This window comes from Solea senegalensis, linkage group LG16 (genome assembly GCF_019176455.1).
Source record: "Solea senegalensis isolate Sse05_10M linkage group LG16, IFAPA_SoseM_1, whole genome shotgun sequence".
NCBI lineage: Eukaryota > Metazoa > Chordata > Actinopteri > Pleuronectiformes > Soleidae > Solea > Solea senegalensis.
This window is the reverse complement of record NC_058036.1, coordinates 17,881,215-17,899,289: the sequence shown is the minus strand read 5'-3', so window position 1 is coordinate 17,899,289 and position 18,075 is coordinate 17,881,215. Positions and strand designations below refer to the sequence as shown.

The 18,075-nt window shown below is 44.4% G+C and overlaps 2 protein-coding genes across 3 annotated transcripts in view; both read right to left on the bottom strand.

Annotated features, from left to right (window-relative positions):
* Window positions 1-2,885: 2,885 nt before the first annotated feature.
* Window positions 2,886-5,335, bottom strand: LOC122783149 (glutathione-specific gamma-glutamylcyclotransferase 1-like). Its single transcript, XM_044047791.1, has 4 exons — window positions 5,323-5,335; window positions 4,111-4,490; window positions 3,973-4,008; window positions 2,886-3,557 (listed from the first exon to the last, which is right to left on the bottom strand). Exons 1-4 carry the CDS (start codon window positions 5,333-5,335, stop codon window positions 3,141-3,143), a joined length of 846 nt encoding a protein of 281 aa, XP_043903726.1. The 3' UTR covers window positions 2,886-3,140.
* Window positions 5,336-5,701: 366 nt separating this feature from the next.
* LOC122783039 (delta-like protein 4) overlaps window positions 5,702-18,075 on the bottom strand; it is a 32,073-nt gene continuing 19,699 nt past the window's right edge. For both annotated transcript variants that reach the window (XM_044047678.1, XM_044047679.1), the window contains 10 exons: window positions 11,988-12,242; window positions 11,644-11,701; window positions 10,962-11,225; window positions 9,973-10,033; window positions 9,125-9,255; window positions 8,845-9,014; window positions 8,352-8,571; window positions 7,509-8,256; window positions 7,294-7,390; window positions 5,702-7,212 (listed from right to left, as the gene is read on the bottom strand). In XM_044047678.1, coding sequence (XP_043903613.1) covers window positions 7,207-7,212; window positions 7,294-7,390; window positions 7,509-8,256; window positions 8,352-8,571; window positions 8,845-9,014; window positions 9,125-9,255; window positions 9,973-10,033; window positions 10,962-11,225; window positions 11,644-11,701; window positions 11,988-12,242 — 2,010 coding nt within the window. In that variant the 3' untranslated portion in view covers window positions 5,702-7,206. The remainder of the gene's footprint in view (window positions 7,213-7,293; window positions 7,391-7,508; window positions 8,257-8,351; window positions 8,572-8,844; window positions 9,015-9,124; window positions 9,256-9,972; window positions 10,034-10,961; window positions 11,226-11,643; window positions 11,702-11,987; window positions 12,243-18,075) is intronic.

Here is an 18,075-nt window from a genome sequence, read left to right as displayed (position 1 = left end):
GTTCTATCACATTCCAGATTCACCCAATTGTCTTTGAACACGACAAGAGCAGTGTGAGTGTGTTTGTGTTGCCAAAGCAGTGTGAGCTTCCATTGAACAACACACGCTGACACTCTCTGCTTTACTCACTTGGATACAGACTCTTCTTGGCATTCACGCAAAACAGAGGAGGAGGAGGAGGCGGCACATGCTACACACACCCAGTCACCTCTTCATCACGATCACTAGCGTTGCATATTCACTGTTATCGCGATCCAAAACATAACAACCTCAGAGGAGCACGCCCTGGATGTCACAGGACGACTCGACGTCGCACGTCATTGTGACTCTTTGTCACGCCACCAAGATTCAGTTCACGTCCAGAGCGACATAGCTCACATAGCACATTAAAAACACACCCTTTTACTAATATCATCTCATATTTATGAAGTTTGTATACATCAATAAGAAAAACGTTCTATGCTTTCCTGTCACATTTTGCGCTCCTCACTCCAAGCCGAGCCCCGGCTCGGGCAGCTGTGGTTGGGTTTGAGTGTAAATGAGATTAGGGAAATAAAATTAAGAGCCACAAAAGTGCCATTCCTGGGGGACAAAACATGCTAATGAAGCAGGAGGAGGCCACTCTCTCTCTCGCTCTCTCTCTCTCTCTGGCTGGAGCTTTCATTTTGTCAAACCCTGGTTCAATTTCAGTCCAGTCCTGCTCCAACCAGATTTGATTAAGAGATCCAGTGGACGTGAGTCACGTCTCTGTTTGAACGAGAAGAAAGAGTTGACACATCAACTGGGAATTGATGAAATAATAGTGTGTTTATCATTGCACAATGACGCATGAGATGAGTCTGCGTCGTGTGAAACCAGATCCAGTCTCTCGGTGCAACTATTGGAAAACCTGTTGTAACATCTGGAGCATCAGTTTCAGCTTTTGAAAGAAGGCCTGGGCTTCACGGCCAAATCATTATCCACTGTTTGCGCACGTTTGATGGACTGTCTTCCTCTCATCTCATGGTGAAGTGGACTCCGTGACCACACGGCACTCATGATCACTGGCAGGAGCTCGGCCACACGGGCACAAGGTCAGGGTTCGAGCTGGGTACACATTAGCATGTGATAACAGCGACTGACATCTTCTTCTGGAGGGTAATGATATTGATTAGGGGATCCGAGTGCACAAGGGTCACAGTCCATCCGTGTTAGTCAATGTTTTTACTCCATTTTTCAGCATACCTGCTGAATATGCACACAAGCTAGCTCTCCAACGTATTTGGAGAGGTTTGTTTGTGTCAATATCTGCTTACTCGGCGACATCAGTGCCTCATACGTCCCTCCAAGGAGCCCCAACAGTGGGGCGTATATTGATTGGATTCTCTTTACTGTTATAGCTCTAATGAGAGTGGGTCGTAAATCAGTAAGCTTTCACTCGCGGCGACGTGAAAGCTATATGACTTACAGCGCGGCAGGTAGATGTGTAGATACATATACATAAATAAACACACACGTGTTTGTAGTGTCATTAAACCAGGAGCAAATATTTGATTTGGGCTTGTGTGAGACACAGAGTTCCCCTGTGTAGTCATGTTCGTTGTTGTTGTTGTTGGGAGCACTTGTGATGACATCTTGCCGTGATGTGTCGTAAGAAGCAACAGACAGATAACTGTGTTGTTGACTCATGGCATAAGTCATTGAGTAGTAAGCAGTTTCCCGGCCCTCATGTGTCAGTTTTACAGTTTCCTGCAGCCAGAGATAGCTGTGCGGTTGCAGGACGACAGATCACACTTTGTGCAATGTGTACACTTTGTGCATGTATGTGCACTCACTGTACGTACAGTGTACAGTGTGTGCATGTGTATGCACACCGCACATGTGTGCTTGTCTCCCGCTGCTTCCACAGCTCAGACCTTTGGCCTAGTTTTCTGCTGAGTTATACGACGGCAGAATGTGCTCGTTTATGTATGGATACCTTTTTTTAGAAAAAAAGTGTTCCCCGCACATGGTATAGCCATGTGATCGCAGCTCACACAGGGAATGAAACCCTATCTTCTCCCACCCCCCTGACCTTAAGCCCCAATAAACTCGGAGCAGGCAGTCAGTCATCTTTGGTCTGCTCTTTCCCTCTATAGCTGACATTAAACGCTCTGAGCACCAAGTGGATCATCTAGACACATTTTTGTGTTTTTGGTTTTTCATTTCTAGAATATTTTATCCTTTTTTTTCATGCATATTGTTAAAGATGTATGCTAGGTTGCGTGTTCTCAATTTTGATTTTATATTTTGAGTCTATTGTAAACAACATTAACTAAAATACTCACACTAACACACCTTGGGGACAAAAATGTCCTCATTGAAACCCATTCAAATCACAGTTTTGTGACAAAATATTGGCACTTTAAGGGTAACTTTTAATTATTTCAGACATTCAGTAATGTCTGAAATAAAACACAACTTATTTGAAGGCGCATGTAAGGATGGGTTAATGATTAAATGACCGATGGCTGAGTTCCATTACCTGCCTCATCGCTGTCACACTCTCCTGACTTTTAGAACCTCAGTGGAGCCGCCGTCGGTGTGATCGGGAACACCTGTGTGTTTGTCCTGCCAAAAAGCATGTGAAAATAGCTGCTGTGCAAAAAAAGGCCCACAGCTAGTCTTTTGAATTTTTAACAAGATGTTTTAAGAGGGATCACCGCTGTGTCTGGCAGAACTTGACCTTTAACACCCAGGCAACGTGAAAAGACATGCTGTGTTTGTAACCTGTAAAACTGGACGACGCTGCTGTTGTGTCACCTTTTTTTTTGCTACTTGTCGAGCACCCGGTGTTTATGGAAACTGGACATGCATGGCTGTGCAAAGGGCGTGGGGCCTCTGCTTGTCATTGAGCTGCAACAAAATCCACTAAAATAGATTTTTTATTGTAGCATATTGTTAGAAAATGTACCCAGTGTACAACAAAGCTTGTGTACGTGTATTAGAGCTTTTGTATATGCTACATGCTTCAAATTAAAAGCACAGCATTGAGAAACTTGGGCTAAGTAGAGGTAAAAAAACGGATACCCCTCAACATGTGCTGTGGGCATAATTTTTCCCTTTCACCCAGTAAAACCCGGATCCCTATATAATGTGGAATGTCTTGTGGAGGATTTTTATCACGCTTTCAGCAATACGGCATTTTGTTTGGGGGACTCGATGCCGCCAGAGTCGCTGAAAATGTTCAAAACTTCCGCCTCAATGGAAAAAAGGTGTTCATCGTCCACCTCTGGGCAGAAGAGCCTCATAAACTCGGCCAGACGCACCACGTACTCAACGTTGGGGCCCGTTTTGCCGCTGCAGACGGCGACCTGGGCAGCAATGTCTTTGTCCGAGGCCGGGCCGAGGTAGATGGGGTTGCTGGCCGTGGCGATGTAGACGAGGGCCAGCAGCGGAGCCTGGTCGCCGTCCTTTGGCGTGAACTCCACCGTCTGCGTTACGTAGCCTCCCAACACGACCTCTCTCATGTTCAGGTACTGGAGCGACTCCTCGGCGTGGGAGTCGGTCACCTCGTAGGCCACGCCCCATGTGTGAGCCTGCGTGGAAAAACAATAATAAGTTATAACTGAAGAGGCGCTCACAGAAGCAAAAATGCAAACTGTTCTGCTCTATCATTATCTACAAAGTGGCCCGATTAAAGGGCTGTTTCACACATTTTTTTCCACTTGGTCAAGTGAAAAATAAACTTAAGATGCTGCTGTGTTTGTTTACATTCTTATTGAAGATCCTTTACTCATAACACTTGTTCTAATTTAATTATAACTCGTGAAAATGAGTTAAAAACTGTATATTCTTTTTTTTGGTGACGTGTTCCTTTAAGGAAAAGAAGGAACACACAGACAAAAAAAAACAACAACTAAATATTGGATTTGTTATTCATACATTTAAGTTATTGTTTGTCAACCCACACTGAGGAGGAAAACAAAGGTTACAACACAAGCACATACTTACATCCCAGTCCTCTACAAGTGTGGCCACTCTGGCTGGCTGCAGGGAGCAAAGACACAATCAGACAAGAAACAGAAGAACAAGTGCTGTGACCTGACAATGATGCAGATATTTCCGAATGTGAACGTGAACGCATCTCACCCTCTCTTTATCCCCTCGGTAGAAATCGTCTCCGTGCCAAAAGCGTCTCTTGTATCCTTTGATGAAGCCGATTTTGCTGCTCTGGAAAGCAAAGCCAGGTTTCCACACCAAGGAGCCATATCCAAAAATCCACATGCTGCTCTTTTCCTTGAGCCTGTCTTTGAAAGACTCTACTGTGAAGCCTTTTTTTTTTTTTTTACCCCCAACCCCCTTTTTTGAACATTCCACTGTCACTGTGACGAAAATGACTCTCCTGTCTAATGAAGTGGACACAGACTCACAGAGAATCAGACTTAAGACGCAAACATCGTCCCGTGAGTCGTGTGTATCGATCCCATCGTAATATCGCGTTACTCTCTCTCTCTCTTTCTCTCTCGCGCGCACACACACTCACACACACATTAAACAGTTGCTGCAGTTTGCTGCTGCTGGTTACAACGGTTTAAAACACGTGTATTTGTTTTCCAGCACACGTCACAGCAACGCGGCTGTCCACCAATCACACCGCAGAGGGGGCGGTGCCCGGACAATGGATAAACCAATCAGGGCCATTCCACTCTGGTGACGTATATTGTTATTATTAGTGGTGAGGCAAGGTGGAGGAAAAGATGTTGCAATAATGTCTTTATTAATAAACCAGAAGGTTGACAGATGGTTTTTAGACTCTTGCTTTTATTGAAGATGTATTCAAATGTATTTATTATTCGCCAATGTATGTATTTGAACTTATTACTGATTTGTATCTAATATTTGGTTATTTACATCATGTTTCTAGCATTTCAAACAAATAACTCATAGATCTTTCTTTGTTTCTTTGGTGTCAGTCAGTCGCAGTGCCGCTGCAGCTATAATCACATTAACCTCTAAAGAGCTTCGGACTGTTTATATCTGTTCTCTCATAAGCTCATTACAGCAGGTGTCTCTGCACAGATGTACAGTACCACACAGCTCGAGCTCTGTTGGTGCCCATAAGAAACTTTTGAGAGGAACATTCTTTCCTTTTCTTCCCCCCTGCAACTTCACACACAGCTTGCTGCCCCCGTGTGGCAGTAAAAGGACATAGAGGGGAGAAAAAATACCACAGGGCTCTGAACTGGTGCGTGTGCGTTGTGCGTCTTTCTCCTATTCATGGAGACTCTACACTGGCAGCAGCACAAACTGTTCACTGCAGTAAAAAACTGTCAGATACAGGGTTTATACTGCACCACCAACCCTCATAGCTCATCTAGAATGCTTTTTAAAGTAATGTTTATGATGTTCTCTTTGCACATGGAGTTTGGATACAGTCCAAAAACATGGAGATTTAGGCTAATTGGATAAAGCACTAGAAGACGAATCAATGTGACGCTGACAGGAGTGGACACAGCAGTGACGTGTACTTTCTGGTTGCTTTAAAGTGAATTATCTGCACTCTAAAAAGCGGATTTGTAATAAATAAAGATTTTTTTATGATACTTTCCGAGTTAAAACTAAAAGAATATTTAATTCAACCCCTTGTGCTCCAGTAATACACTAAAATAAGTGGACCGTGGTCAAACCCGGCTTAGAGATAGCGGCACTTAGATGATGCAGAAGCACGTGAGAGAAGCAGTACAGTAGAAAGATCACAAGGACTCTTTTATTTTCCACATACAGTTACTTTCTTAAATATAGATTCCTTGGTGTGTTTCCCCCCTACATTGCTGCCGAATTACATTACTATCCACTGATTGATTGATTGATTGATTGATTGATTGATTGCTAGCATTTCACATCACACGGACACAGTTGTCGTGGACATACACGGGAAAAATATGACTGCGTCTATAGACAGTGAAGCCACATCCACACTATTCTAGAATCACTATGCGACCCACCCACACATGTACACGCGACCACCGACGACCAAATAAACAAACAGTGTACCAGATATGTATGCATTGTTTTTATATATATATATATATTTATATATACTGTAAAACAAAAAAACCCTGACAACACTTGAAAAATAAATTCACCTTTTTTGGAGGGGCGGGGGGAGGGGCATCCACTTAATAAAAACAGATTCATCATACTTCTAATCTGAACATATAAATATACAGTATATACAAAATAATCTTATAAAACAACAAAAGACAAAGGGTCAGTGCTTCACTTTCTTAAATTACTAACAGAATACTAATCTTACGACGTAACAATTATTGGTTTAGTAATTTCCTCTGAAGGCGTCCTTGGTATGATAGTCACTCTTTGAGTTTCTTTGTCTTGTCTATCAAAGCTCTTGCATAAAAAGTTAAAAACAAGGCCCTGGCGATGAGTGTGTAGCATATATTGCATCGGTTTGATCCTACAGTTGCCTCTGTTTTTTTGTTGTTGTTGTTTTTTTTTGCTGTGCAAAAGAATCAAAGGTAAGGCGGGGAAAAACGATGGATTTAAGGCTGTCTGATTAAGGCTGCATACATTCTTTATATTCAAAAAAACAACAGTTGACTTGTAACAATTATTCTTCCAAAAAAATGAACCGTTTTCAGTAGTTTGTTTTCCCTTTTTTTTGATTGAGCACAATGCTGATTCTCTTGTTTCTCTTGCATAGCGCGTCGCAGGCCACTGAAAAAGGACAAAATGAAAAAAATAAAGGCTCCTTCCACCGGGGGGGGGTGGGGGGGGGTGCCTGGTTGGCAGTCGGTTGATTTGTCGATTGCTGATTACTGCAATAACACAGACAGAGAGAGAGAGACAGAGAGTATGTGAAGACAGTTCCTCTTCTTTCTAACCGACCGTATCCGTCTTGGATGAACTCGGACGGGGATTTTTTTTGATTCGGAAAAAAACGTCAGTGAATCGCGATAAAGTCGTTATTTGCTGCAGTTCTTGTCTCGTTCGTCAGTCTTTACATTCTCACAAAGTTTTAGTCGCTTCAGTACTATTGCATTCGACGAGTGCACCGGCTCCATCCAGTTATCAAGTTTGTTTGTTTTTTTTTTATTTTCAAGAGCAGCAACTTTCATTTAAATAAATCCCAGTCCCTCCACACATGTAAACAGTCCAGAAGAAATCCAATGTTGACGATGAATAATAACAATAATAATAATAATAATAATAATAATCTTCCTTGTATTATACCTGAAAGAGAAGACGAGACACAGATTCAGGATAAAGTAAAGTATGCAGGTCACACACACACAGATGAATTCAATCACTTACCTCAGTTGCAATGATGCATTCGTTTTTCTCTACCACAGACTGGTACACCGAGTCTCTGGGAGAACATATCGTCGATATTCTGCACTCTGGCCTTTCACTGCGGATCAAAAAGGAGTTTTCACGTCAGCGACCGAGCAACAAAACGTCGTATTGACTTTCCTGCTCCAATCATTCAAACACAATCGTCCATTTAGTAAATTTCACGTTCCACTCACCTGTACTTTTTACTCAAATGCTTTTTGTCTCCCGGAGTCTTTTCACAGTTTTCGTCTTTGTCCAGAAGGGACAGCTCGTCCTTGTACCCTGTGGAGGTTTTATAGTCTCGGTGGTAGTGGTTGATGTGTTTGTGATTGGACTTTTCCCTGGGACAGTCCGCCTCCATGTCTATCTTTTTATTGGTGTTCTTGAGCTCCATCGTGGAGAGGAGGTTCTCCTTCTGGAAGTCGACCTTGGAGAGGTTGTTCATCGTCTCCGAGTCCCGCCCCTCGTCCCGCTGCTTCCTCGCGTGGCGGAACAGCGCCGCCGCCATGCAGATCAGCACCAGGACGGCGACCAGGCCTGCTCCCATGCCGATGGCGACCAAGCTCAGCTTATCACTCGACTCCCAGCCCTCGCCGGGGCTGGGCGTGTTGGCGGGGGGCACGTCATCTTCGTCAGACTGGCACTGGGGTCCGGTGAAATGGGCGGGGCAGACGCAGGTGGGTCGGCCTTTATCTCCCACGACGCAAGTCCCGCCGTTCAGGCAGCGGAGAGAAGCACAGAGGTCCGTCGGCCTGTCGCAGTGACGGCCCGTGTACCCGGGCGGGCACGTGCACGTGTAGTCATTCATGCGGTCAACGCACGTGGAGCCGTTGGCGCAGGGGTTCCTGGCGCACTCGTCGACGTTGATCTCGCAGCGCAGTCCCGTGAAGCCCGAGCGACAGCTGCACAGTCGGAGGTTGCCGCGGACCACGCAGTGTCCGCCTGCACAAAAACAACACAAAACAACGTTTCCTCACACAAGCATGGAGAAATAACACGGCACTATTTGGTTTCTATATACATCAGTGATGAATTACCGTTGGTGCATTTCAGTGAGGTACATTTGTCCACCTTCTTCTCACAGTTGAGTCCAGTGTATCCTGCTGGACACTCACATATGTAACTGTTGCCATTATTCCTCTCTATGCACTTGCCGCGCTGGAAGCAGGGCGCGTCGGCGCAGGTCAGCACCTTGTTTTCACAGCGCGTGCCTTCGAACCCTGGCGGGCAAACACACCCGTAACCATTCTCCGAGTCCTGCAGAGAGTGAGAGAGAGAGAAAAGATATAAACCTTATCAAAAAAGCTCCCTGTCAGATGTTTTTTTTATCCGTATCCTGTCCGAGACTGCCCCAGCGAACCCTATTATCCCAGTTTGGCTTCTATTTACAGTGCGCGGCCTGTGAACTGGGTCACGTACTGACTTGACAATCGATAGCATCCTCCTGGAGCGGCAGATAGACGGGGGAAAAAAACAAAAACAGGAAGGCCTGTGTTGTGGGAAAGGAGAGCGAGAGACTTCCGCACTCACCACGCAGTGGCCTCCGTTGTGACAGGGCTGGCTGTCACACTCCCTGACCTCTGAGTCACAGTTAACCCCGGTGAAACCTGGCAGGCAGGTGCAGGTGTAGCTGCCGTGGCCTGTGTTCAAGCACGTGGCCCCGTTGGCACAGGGTTTATGATGAGTGCAGTAGTTAAGGTCTGCAAACAAAAGGGGAAAACCAGAGAGAGGCGGCAGGTTTTTATTTACACTGCTAACATTTCACACCACTCACACTGTTTTGCTTTTTCACCTTCTCGTTGTTACACACCTTGGTCACAGAAGATGCCTCCCCAGCCTTCTTTGCAGGTGCACTGCCACGGCTCTGCACAGGTACCATGTTTACAGGACGGATGGAGTTTACACACATCACAGAAGAGTCCCTGCCAGCCCTCTCTGCACCTGCTCACACACAACACAGCACAAACATGACTGCCGGCTCACACTCTGCTGCTTATATAAGTCATTTCATGACAGTGCTCTATCGGTTTTATCTGTAATAGAGTCTTTGTAAGAAGAGCCCACTGAACAATATAAAGTGTTCTTGTTTGTTGTGGCACAAACAGAGGTGAAAGGTTTTATTGTGCAACATTAATAATGTGATTTAAAAATGACTGTGTCGCTTTAGTTTGCCATTGTTTCATGGAATGACTAAAAAAAGCAGAATTAGGGCCACATGTGAAGACATTTAAAGAAAGGAAAAAAATAAATAGAACAGCATGAATCTCAAAATTCTGACTTTTTCTGTAATCTCAGAATTCAGATTTTTTTCTTTGATCTCAGAATTCTGACTTTTTCTTTAGTCTCATAATTCTGACTTTTTTCTTTAATCTCAGAATTGATTTTTTTTCTTTAATCTCAGAATTCTGACTTCAATCTCAGAATTCTGACTTTAATCTCAGAATGTTTGGCATGTTGCCCTAATCCTCTTCCATAAACCAGTTTTAACACAAATTTGAGTGTATGGTTATCTTAGTAAATAAATATGCACGCTAGCACAAAAATTGCCACTCTAACATGATTTTCTCCACATTAATAATAATAAGTGAGGAGGTGCCCCCTTTCCACTTGCCCCCCTGAAATGTCTATGAACACTCCTGCTGATTGTTAAATACTCACTTGCACTCTCCAGGCAAAGTGCAGTTTCCATGCCTTTCATTGCAGCCATCAAGGCAGATTGCTAAAAAAAAAGAAAGAAAGAAAGAAAGAAAACATGTTTAATGTTAAAATTCCTTATAAAACATTTATATAACACCATTTGTTGCCCTCTGTGTGACTCTGTGTGCTTGTGAAACGAGTGGTTAGCGCGCGCGCAGCAGCAGATGCTCGTGTTCAGTAAAAGCGGGACAGCTGCCCCATTGTTATCGGCGGCGCTGCTCGAGCTCCGTTTGCAGCTGCTGCTGCTTCTGCGCTGCACCTTAACAATAGAGGGCCGCAATTTAGTGGCGCGTGGCGGGCGATAATGCCGCGATTAACCCCGGCGCGTGCTGCTGGGCGACCGCAGCCCTGGATTAAACTGTTGGCGCCCGCAGAGAGAGCGCGACAGGCGGTGTGTGTATCTTCAAATTTCACCTCAGCCATTTTGGCAGGTGGGCAGCAGGAGAGTCACAGGTGTAAATGATCAAATGAATGAGCCTCCTCACGTTCATGTGATCATTAACACCTGTGTTTTCCTGTTAACACCTGAGGTTCAGAAACAGGTAAAACAACTAGAAATGTCATATAAACGTCTCATTCTCACTATTTACAAAATAAAGTCAGGTTGCAAGGTTGTTCAAAGTCATTTCCTGGTTTCTATCTATCAACACATAGGCTCATACAATAGGCTTTTCTCATAATTCTGACTTTAATCTCACAATTCTGACTTTAATCTCACAATTCATGCTGTTTTATAATTTTTTTTTTTTTTTTACATGTGACCCTAATACTCTTCCGTAAACAACAGTTTTAGCACAAACTTAAGTGTATGTTTATTTATTCTTTCCACATTAACAGGCTGTGCACTGTTAGGTGTAACCGACTTCGTTCAGGGCCAATGCAGACAGACCCACGTGACCTTTAATCACAAAAGAAAAGTGTCCATATGGTGTCTTTACTCTGGTGCTTACGTTCTTGGCAGTATTCTCCCTTCCATCCCGGGCGACAGGCTTTTTGCCCGTCGGGGCTGCAGGTGTAGTGGCCAAAATGGTCGTCTCTCGGAGTGCATTTTATGGAACAAGTGTCCCCGTAGTAATTGTCATTGCAGATGAAGCGGTATGAGTACCTTAGCTCCGTCTGCGTCCCGCTCTGCACATCCTGGGACCACTCAAGCCCTATTCCCAACTGTCTTTGGATGGCAAAAGAGCTAATCAAGAAATCGGGGTTGGTGGTGTCTGTGGAGGACAATTTAACAAAAAAAAAGTTTATTATCATGAGACGTCCTGACGAAAAAGGTGTAAAACCCAGGAAAAGGCTTTTTTTGGCAAGGCTCCATGTTCTCACTAAGGCCCCGCACACACTTTCCCATGATGCATGCCAAAAATAAAAACAAGGGGAAGTGCAATTGTTGTTTGACGCTAAAGAATCGCCTTGTGACTCATAAACACGCAGATCCATGATGCAGAGAATCCCAGGTGCATTTGGCAGCTCTTACCGCTTTAAGTCATTGTCGTTGTTATTATTATTGCACAGCACAGGGTTACAATAAGGTGACAAGAGAGGGGAAGAACAAGCAGCCATGTTACTGTATGTAGGTGTATACGTGCGGCATATCGCCCTCTAGTGGTGAATAAATAGAGTGCATGTCCTCACCTCCAGGTGGGTCCGCTGCAGGAGAATACCAAGCTTCAATGACTAACGAGAAAGCACCCTGTTGGACACAGACAGGAAATAAACATTTCAACATTTCATCTTATATAGAAAATATAAGATGCAGTTATTACTTTCCACTTATTTTCAAATGTAGAAGATAAGAAACCACTTAATGTTTGATTTACAGCTTGATATCATCTAAAATCACCACTTCTGTGCTATCTAGTTAATTAAAATGAATGAATGAGGTGTGTCATTTAAAAGACTTTGATTGAATTAAGAAGAATAAATGATTTTCCCCTGTAAGGAAGTGGGATTTTCCTGGAGAGGACAGGTGCTCTTACCGGCCAGGCGCCGTTGAGCGGCAGACGCAGCCTGGCGTCCCGCTGCTGGATGCTGAAGGTGTCGCTGCCCAGAACAGGTGTGGCGACCTCGCCAAATATGCAGTCTCCGGGCGACACCACCTTCTGGAAGTTCTTCAAGCAAACCCTGAAATAAGTCCTGCAGCCGCTCATGCTGCACCGGAGTCCGTTCGCCAGCAAACCTCGCGTATTCTGAAAGTGATGGAGATCGAGCTCGAACACACCTGATCCCAGAACCTACAAGGATACAAAGAGTGAGCAACACAGGACAGTGGAGTAAAAGTAAAGCCAGTGATTTCCCTTCATCGAGGGAGAAAAAGAAGGGGTGAAAATACCTGAGTAAATAATAATATAACTATTGTGAAGACAGACGTGAACCAAACGGCCATCCTTTAGGGTTTAATGTGCGTATCCTTAAAAAACTGTCCTCCCTCAAAAAAACCCGCTCCTAATCCAAAAGTGACAGCAAATGAAAATTGTCAGAATAAATATAATCCTCAGCAGCGTGCGGGACAAAAACAATCCAGCTCCACGATCCGTATCCAGGGAGAAGAAGAAGGAGGAGAAGGGGGAAAAAAAGTTGCAAAAGACCCGAGTTATCCAGTGATGGCGAGAGGTTAGACAAATATCAGTAACGTCAATATCCACAAGTGACTCATTCTGCGGTCTTTGTGTTGCCCATCCATCGTGCCGGTCACAGTTGGATTGAGTTCGCTGTGCTGATGCGAGGCTCGTGCTGCCGGCGGTGATGCGAGCGTGTGGCGGAGCATCAGCGCACAGTGACTCCCAGTGAGGGGGGCTTGACGTCCCTCCCTGGTTATATACCGCAGTGTGGTGGTGTCACTACAGACACTGTCCGTCAGTAAACACCGCCCACCCTCCTCCTCCTCCTCCTCCTCCTCCCCACCCACCTTATCTCTGCTTTAGACTAAAGCATCAGCAGCACTCATCATTTTTGGAGGAGATGGTCTTTTTTGTATATACCTGGTTCACAAAAAAAAATTGTTATCATTGATTGTAGATTAAAAATATTGTGGTAAATGCAGTAACAATAACTGGAATAAAAAAAACCAACAACAATCAGGAGTTGGTGCCAAAGCTTTGTGCGCGTCTTTACGCGCCTTTTACGCGCTCCATTTTACAGCCTCCCTGTTGTTTATTTTAGATGGAGAAGATAAAAATGAAGATAACCCAACAGCTGTATGATAATGCTCACACTGGAGCCCACAAAAAGACCGACTGTATAAAAATAGACCGTTTTTTTAGGAGGAAAAGCTTGTGCCTTTTATACAGAAACACACATACACATGATGTGCAGTACATGCATTCTGTGTTGCACACATGGTGGAGAATGGCCCATTATTTTTAGTTTAAATTACTGTTTATTATTCTTGAGTATAATACCACAACAAGTGAAGGCACCCAGCTGTTCAGGCACTCTAATCCTAATCATAACTCATAATACCCTCAATTGAAAGCCCATTTGTATGAATTAAAGTCAAGATCGTATCCCTCATGTGGCCGTAACCGTGTTTGTTGAACTAGCGTCCACTCGGGGTCAGTTGGAATAACTTTCTCCTCCTTTCATGTGCAAGAATTATTGTTCCAGGAGAGGGGAAAAGACAAATGGACTGGAAACAGTATATAAAATCTGCTGTGCAAATAAATTCAAATGCCATATGCTGGGCACAGGCATTGTTGCCTTTATCAGCGCTGCAGCAGGCCAACTTGTCTGGGAGGATTTACAGTGAGGGAACAGGATTTAGGACGTGTTCCCTGGCCATGAAGGTGTGTGTGGCTGTGCTGCTCTCCTGCCGAGATGACTTCATATCCAAGCCCCCCCCTTAAACCTTTTGACTTTTAGGTTTGAGGTTCCATATTAGAGCAGAGACAATGGACTATTGAGTCTGGAGCAGTGTGAGTAAGAGGCCCGGACATCTCACAGCTCTGCTCTCTGTTCCCACCATTGAATCACACAGATATTGTGGAGGATCAATGCAGCCTTGTTACAATGATTTAACCCTGTATTACTAAAATCACTTTTATGAGGCATATATGGACTTTGTAGCTCCATCAATCTTAAAAGAGAGAGGAGTAATGGTGCTCCTGCCATTCCACATCAAAAACATCCATACACTTTAATATTTGATGGACTATGGTTAAGGTTTCCCAACTGCAGCTCAGGTTACAATTCCTTGTAAAGCCTGGGACTGAGCTAAACAAGCAGCAATGCTCGAATTGGACCGTCTTAAAGATCCAGCGAAGGAAAACATTGGCTTGGTTCAGATGTGGTGATGCACTCAAGAGGCATTCTTAATATTTACATATCAATCTCCTGATTTTATAGCGTTTTTTTGTTTTATTTTATTATTATTTTTTTTGCATATATAAATACCCAGAAGACCTGGCCCGAATTAACATTTCAGTCCTGAGCTTAGTATGAGTTATTTACTCTTGGCCAACTCAAACACTAATACTCTTTTTCTGCTGCACGGCTGTAGAATAAACACACGCAGCCTTGGAAACAAACACCGGCCCCAGCACAGCTTTCTTTTGTTTGCAGTCTTGTGTAGAGAGCATCATTTTTCTTTGTGACAGTGTTTTGTGAAGCTGATTTCTGATTGCTGCGCTGTTTTCAGCTGCGATCCAAACCCTAATAATAACATTTTTACTGGAAAATGAAGAAGTATGACTGGAGCTGTCTGCAATTGTTCTTTTTCTATAGTTTTTATTCCCAGGATAAAGTTATTGCATTTTAGCTGCAGAATCAGCAAGAATCGTTTGGACTTCTCTTCTGAGCCACTGAATCACTCACTCACACATTTACTCAAAATACACTCCACCGACATATTGTTGACACTCTTGTTTTTCCAAAACACACGTCTCTGTCCCTCATCAATTCACCAGGGACCAAAGAACATTATAATGAAGTTGTCCTCTGCTAAATGTCAATATCTATTTACTGTTCACGTGCAGTGGAGAGTAAAATACTAAAACATTGACATAAGAACACAACGAGTGTGTGTTATTTTACGGAGGATAGTATAGTCCTTCTTCTCAGTAGTATTTTTGTGTTTCCTTCGATTCACTTATTTGTCCCTCAGGCTTTATCTCGGTTTGGTCATGTTCTGGCCACTGTTTCACTATGACCAACAATGTGGGGAAGTGTAGTAGGAAATTAGCCACAAAGCTAACAGATGGCACTTTTTTTTTTTTTAGTGCCGTTTAATGCGCGGCAGTTTAACACTCCTTTACAGCACATTTGATCTCTATGCCTCAATCTGTCAGGCCAATCAATGGGGCTTTTGACGGTCACTTCCAATGGATGCGAGGCGTCTAAGCACGTCGCCCTCAGAGGGGCCTGCGTCAGTTCTCATCACTCACAGCACCATGTACAGTCAGACCAAGAGAAACCTGTCCTCAGACTTTTAAGTGATATCCAGAGATCATTTTAAAGGATTAAATTCCAAATTCTACAGACAAAACATGACATGGCCTATAGCTCAGTTAATGTGTCCCTCTTGTTCCTAAAAGTGATTGCTAATCGGCGTATGTTTGCAAGCTTTCTAACATGTGCGATACATTAGCAAAATGTAACCAAGGACGTCTGCTTTCACTCATTTCAAGCCCCTAAAACTTCAGCTGACATTGGGTGGGATTCTGTGCTCCTGACATTCGACGTTACATGTGTAATAAGAGCCCTGTGGCCTGTTGTGGAACTTTCCAGCCACCCTGTTGTTAAACTGTTGACAAAACACCGCCGTGTCAGCACACCTCTACCCTTACAGTGCAACCAACAACACACTTAGGTTACTGGCATCACGTCGCGATGCGTGCAGGTGTCACTTCACCGGAGAAAAGACGCTGGGTCACTGAAAAGACGTCCGACGGACGGCTGAGCCCTGACATCATTTGCGCCCTGGGCCGTAATTTATGGCTCAACAGCATAGTTGTTTTTTTTTTTTTAAACGGTCTGATTAGGCTGCAGTGCATAAATTGTCAGGTTGTGCTGAGGCCATGTGTGTCACAGCTGTCTGTGTGCCAAGACGCAGCAGTGTCTATGTCTCTCCCAAACAGACGAAACATCTACTTGTTCAGTGATCAATATTGATCCCAACAGACGAGCTCCACCTATGACACATGGACTGTGGCATCTGTCGCCGTACCCTTTGCCCCATCCGACGCATTTCCACTTTTTAGTGTCCTTTTCTGTCATTGTCCTCCTGTTACTGCACATTGTTTTGCACTCGGTGAGAAAATAAATATGTGAAGGACACTCCCAGGCACGGCACACGAAAAAGACAAACACGTTACAAGGGTTTCTTGAATGATTACCAGCACAGGGTCTGATTGTGTGTGTGTGTGTGTTTGGAAGAAGCCTTAAGGAAATCCTCCCCTCGCCAGAGTCAAAGCATCATCGCTTTTTTACGCAAGACAAAACCTCCCGGCAGGAAAAGGAAAGAGATAAATGGAAGAGAGGGAAGAGCGTGCTGGTGTGAAGAGGGCTGTTAAAACCCCACCAGTCCAGCCAATCAGGAAAAACATCCTGAGACGATGGATCCTCGGGCTTCACTTGCTCCCCTAAGTCACCCACTAATCTACCTGTTAATGTGAGGTGTGAACAGGTGCACGGCTCTTTATGTGCTGCACAGTGAAAGTGGCTGTGGCAGCACGGACAAAGACGTGCGTTTAAACAGCTCCTGTTACTCGCCCTGCTTTGTGAACCGTGTGTGTGTTTGTGTGATTTTTTACAATCAAAGTAACAGCCAATACTGTATTAATCTTCAAGGTCGCAAGGGTCTCGGCCTCGGTGTCTCCATACAGGAAACTCAGCAAATCACGGAACACCATCAGCGTCATTAACGTCTTGTAATTCCACCTTGGCATGCCAAGCCGTTAGATGCTGTGGTTTGGTTTGATAAGAGCCTGTGATCCAGAGACTTAATGATCTCTTATCTGCGGTTCCTCCTCCACTTCCTGAGCAGGGCCACATGACCTGGAGTACACAACACTTTTCTTAATGTTTATTTATACAGACAAACAGAATTATTTTAGGAAGGCATTTTGTTTTTTCCCCCCCTACAGACGCTTTGAAATTCCTCTAAATCCGTCTCCTGTTTTAGTTTATGCACGAGCAGACGTCCCACCTGAATATTCAGTTAAATGGTTCTTGTGGTTATGTTTGAGAAAATTGCTCACGGATTTAAGGGAACATGAAAACTCTTAGAAATCCCCACACACACAAACCTTTCCGCAGCAATCACGGCAAAATGTGACCAAGTGTCTCAACTCCACGTCGTCCCGTGAACTGTGTCTGACCCCATAACTGCTCACTGTGTACATACAACATAAACCCATCTCCACTCCGCAGGACAAACAACAGATTCAAACCCTTTTGTGTGGAGTGATTGTTATCCAAGTCAACAAACATAAGGCCTGTGCGTCGTGTTAACACAAGTGTTGTGCACAGATGGAACATGTATACACTTCCACGGCCAGTTTGTGTTCCTGTGGCTAATGACTTAGTGGGCTTCACGCCATGTTTGACATCATTCAGACCTCTGTCCATCCCTCAGCCAGCCTTGCACAGAGACAACGGCACGGGGGCTGACCGGGCGCCGGGTGATTAATTCGAGTCGTGGACGCAGCCTGTTTCTCTAGTAAAGGCTCATTTAGGCGGGATCCTCACAGAAGCGACCGTGTCAAAGGGCTTAGTGTATACAGTGATGAATATGTTTTCACAGGGCCTATAGTGGGCTGCAGCGGTGATGCCTGAGGCCTGATTTCTGAAATCAGGCCTGTGGCACAGGAGGAGATCCCTCACTGCCAGGCCTAATGGCTGCTTCAGTGTTGTTCCAGCGTAACCCCTCGTCCGTCCGTCCACCGATTCCCAAGTTGCTGTAAATCCTTACCCCTCTGATTTGGCTCTCATAGGCAATTTTCTTGTCTCCAATATTTGACATCTTTCACAAGAACTCTGCGTTCTTTTCACATCCAATCATTTTTGAAATGGTCGCATTTTGACAACAGATTTCTCCCATTTGTGGGAAAATGGCAGCGCGTCAGAGGA